This window comes from Gavialis gangeticus, unplaced genomic scaffold (assembly GCF_001723915.1).
Source record: "Gavialis gangeticus isolate Ggan-Ray unplaced genomic scaffold, GavGan_comp1, whole genome shotgun sequence".
NCBI classification, from domain to species: domain Eukaryota; kingdom Metazoa; phylum Chordata; order Crocodylia; family Gavialidae; genus Gavialis; species Gavialis gangeticus.
This window is the reverse complement of record NW_017729025.1, coordinates 53,330,161-53,333,051: the sequence shown is the minus strand read 5'-3', so window position 1 is coordinate 53,333,051 and position 2,891 is coordinate 53,330,161. Positions and strand designations below refer to the sequence as shown.

At 48.1% G+C, this 2,891-nt stretch overlaps 1 protein-coding gene across 1 annotated transcript in view; it reads left to right on the top strand.

Annotated features, from left to right (window-relative positions):
* Positions 1–1,215, top strand: part of SAMD15 (sterile alpha motif domain containing 15) — a 10,968-nt gene extending 9,753 nt beyond the window's left edge. The window contains exon 2 of the mRNA XM_019518740.1: positions 830–1,215. Within this exon, the coding sequence (XP_019374285.1) occupies positions 830–1,195 (366 nt within the window). The 3' untranslated portion in view covers positions 1,196–1,215. The remainder of the gene's footprint in view (positions 1–829) is intronic.
* The last annotated feature ends 1,676 nt before the right edge of the window (positions 1,216–2,891 follow it).

Sequence of the window (2,891 nt, the reverse complement as noted above, 5' to 3'; positions counted from 1 at the left end):
CACTGGGGGACGTGCCAATTTTCACAGGCTGATTGTGGTGTAAATTTCCAATTCTGGGATCATTTTGTGGCAGCCCCGCCCCTCAGCATAGATTGGCAGAGAGGCCCTGGGGGGCACGAGGGATGAGGGGGTGGCCACCATCTTGATTGCTGGCTGCCCATCGTGGGGCCCTGCCCCTCAGTGCTCCTTGACAGAGAGGCCCCAAGGGAAGAAGAGACAAGGGGGCAGCTGCCATCTTGTCTGCAGCCCTTCATGCTGCCCAGCTAGCTGGAGCCTTCCCTTCCCAGCAGTGAGGACCACCGGCGCCAGCATTTTATTTTTATTAAGTTTTTCTCTGTTGTTGATTTCATGGACAATCCCAGATTTCACTGTTTCTGCAAAACTATGAATTAAGTAGGTCCCTATTGATAAATCAGGATGGCCCATTGACATTTGACAACCATAAACTTAACAAACCTTGCCAATTCTTCTGTAGTAGACAAAATAGCATGAAGTTCACTCCCCTAGAGCTGTGCTTGCTCTGCAAATGCCAATAGGCATCAAAGAAACCAATCAACAGCCACTTGTGGCACTTTAGGCAGCAGATCTGACTCAAACAGATGGAATAAACCTGTGAGATTATCAGAATTTATTCTTCCATTGGCACTCTCCTAATCTCACCTGCACTCCGGGCTCTTTGTTTGCTTCATTTCAGAGCATGAAGGAGAACTGTTATCAAATCAGAGTGTGTAGGAGTCCCTGTCAGCACTACTGGGCAGTACAGAGTTTTTCTGCTTTAGCCACTGCCCCGAGGTCAGGATCCCTGATGTTCCAAATTCTTGCATTGCAGGAGATTTCAAGGCATGTGCGGGAGCTGCTGGGGATTACAGAGCCCCTCTGGAGCAGAAGCATTGCCCTCCCCTACAGGGACAACATGGGCTTGTTTCTAGAACGCAAAGCCCCAACTGGCAAGACAGCAGATGCCCTCACCTTCTCCCAGTTTGTCCGTGAAGCAGGACTGAAACCATATGCTATAACTGCATCTTTGCAAAAAGCCAAAACTGATGTGAACGCAGACAATCTCACCATTTCCCCGTGCATCCAAGAAGCAGAAACAGAGCCACATGCTATAATTCCTCCCTCAAAAACAGATCAAGCTACTGGACAAACCGATTCTTTTGCTGTGTCTCTGGCTGTCCAATCTTCTTCATATTAAAGAAAAGGTGCTTTACTACTCTTGTTTAGTGTGCACACTGTGCTCAGCCATGTGTAGTCTCTTCCCTGAAGAGCTTGCACATAAACACTTGCTCCTAGAGAAACGCCTTTGGGACACTGCCAGGCACCGAACTCATCCTCAGTTCAGTGTTGTGATTCTAAAACTCCCCCACTCCCCTCCACATGTACTTGAAAGAGTTACAAATGGCACAGTTGGTGCAAGCAGCACTGAACAGTAAGGGAGCTGAGGGCTGGAAGTCAAGAATATTATAACTGAGACTGAAGAGAGACTGTTAGGAGTGAGAACTGATTTGATGGACTGAGCAGGATACTAGGGCATCACCCTTGTTTGGGAGAAAAGCATTGGGCAATCTTTTATGTTAGTGAGCCTTGTAATGTCAATCACAGTCTTACAAGTAGCACCTTCTGCACCAAAGTACTACACTGCATGTTGGTTTAGTCTTGATCCAAAGGAAAAAATACTCCTAACCGAATCATCAGCAGGGGTTTCTTTGAGAAACAGTCCCACACTCCCCTTCCCCCTCTCCACCCAACCCGCCGCCCCCCCGCCAAATAATGAACAACCTAATCCCACTTAATTTGAGAGATCCGATTAGATTAAAATCCATGTGGGTTGGGACTGCACCCATTAAAAGATCCTAAACTGCTTCCACAGAGAAAAGGCCAGCAGTTTAATTGAACTGAGGGATTAGGACAAGATGACATTTCAGTATTGGTTTACTACTCAAGTTGTCAACTGGGGGTATTTGAGAAGGCCCTAGGGGTTATGTGCAGGCGGGTGGGGATGGAGCACCACTGTGCACTATCCTGCACTGCTGCACAGGCGCTGCCCGCCCAGCTGGATGCAGGGAGTGAGGAAACTTGCACACCGCAGCTGCCGACACTCCACGTTCAGCTGCATGCTGCCACCCCTCCCTCCCGTGCTCCACCACCGGGGTACACTGCTTCATGTCCAGCCACCAGGGGTACACTGATCCAAAAAGGTTGAACCCCCTGGTTTATTAGACAACCAAGAGGTGTCAGGAACTCTCAGATGCAAACTCTTATTTTGTACTGAGGTCGCTAATCCACAGCGTTAGATTCTAAGCCGGGGTGTCCAACCTTTTTCAATGTGGGGCCGGATCACAAACTTTTTATAACCCAGTGGGCCCACGAGCCATATTCAAAGACCTCACAGGAAGTGGTATCACATCAGGAAGTGATGTCACGTGATCTTTGACACCAATGAAGTTGCAAGAAGTGACAATGAAATGGGGCTAACCAGGTCAAAACTCTCCGTCTGCAGTATCCACCTCTGCCACTGTTCGGGACAGGATACTGAGCTAGGTGAACCATGCGGTGGACCAAGCATAGCACTTTTTATGCTCTTATGTTCTTTGGCTGAGCTTCCAAACTATGGCTGAGATTTGTAAAAAGGGGTAGATAGGCATGTTACAAAGTTGTTATAAAAGATTTGGAGCCCTCTAAATCCCATTCATTTTAATGGAAGTTGGCCTTTGGACTCAGCTTTGAAAATCTCAGCCCAAGGTGCCAACCAAATAAGTCAAAATATAGTTTGCATTTCTATGCAGTGCATCTATGTGGGGCTCTCCAAGCATTTTACAAACATGAAACGAACCTCAGGATGAGCCCAGCCGGAGCAGCAGGGGCTCAGCTGCACTTTCCCCCTACCTGCG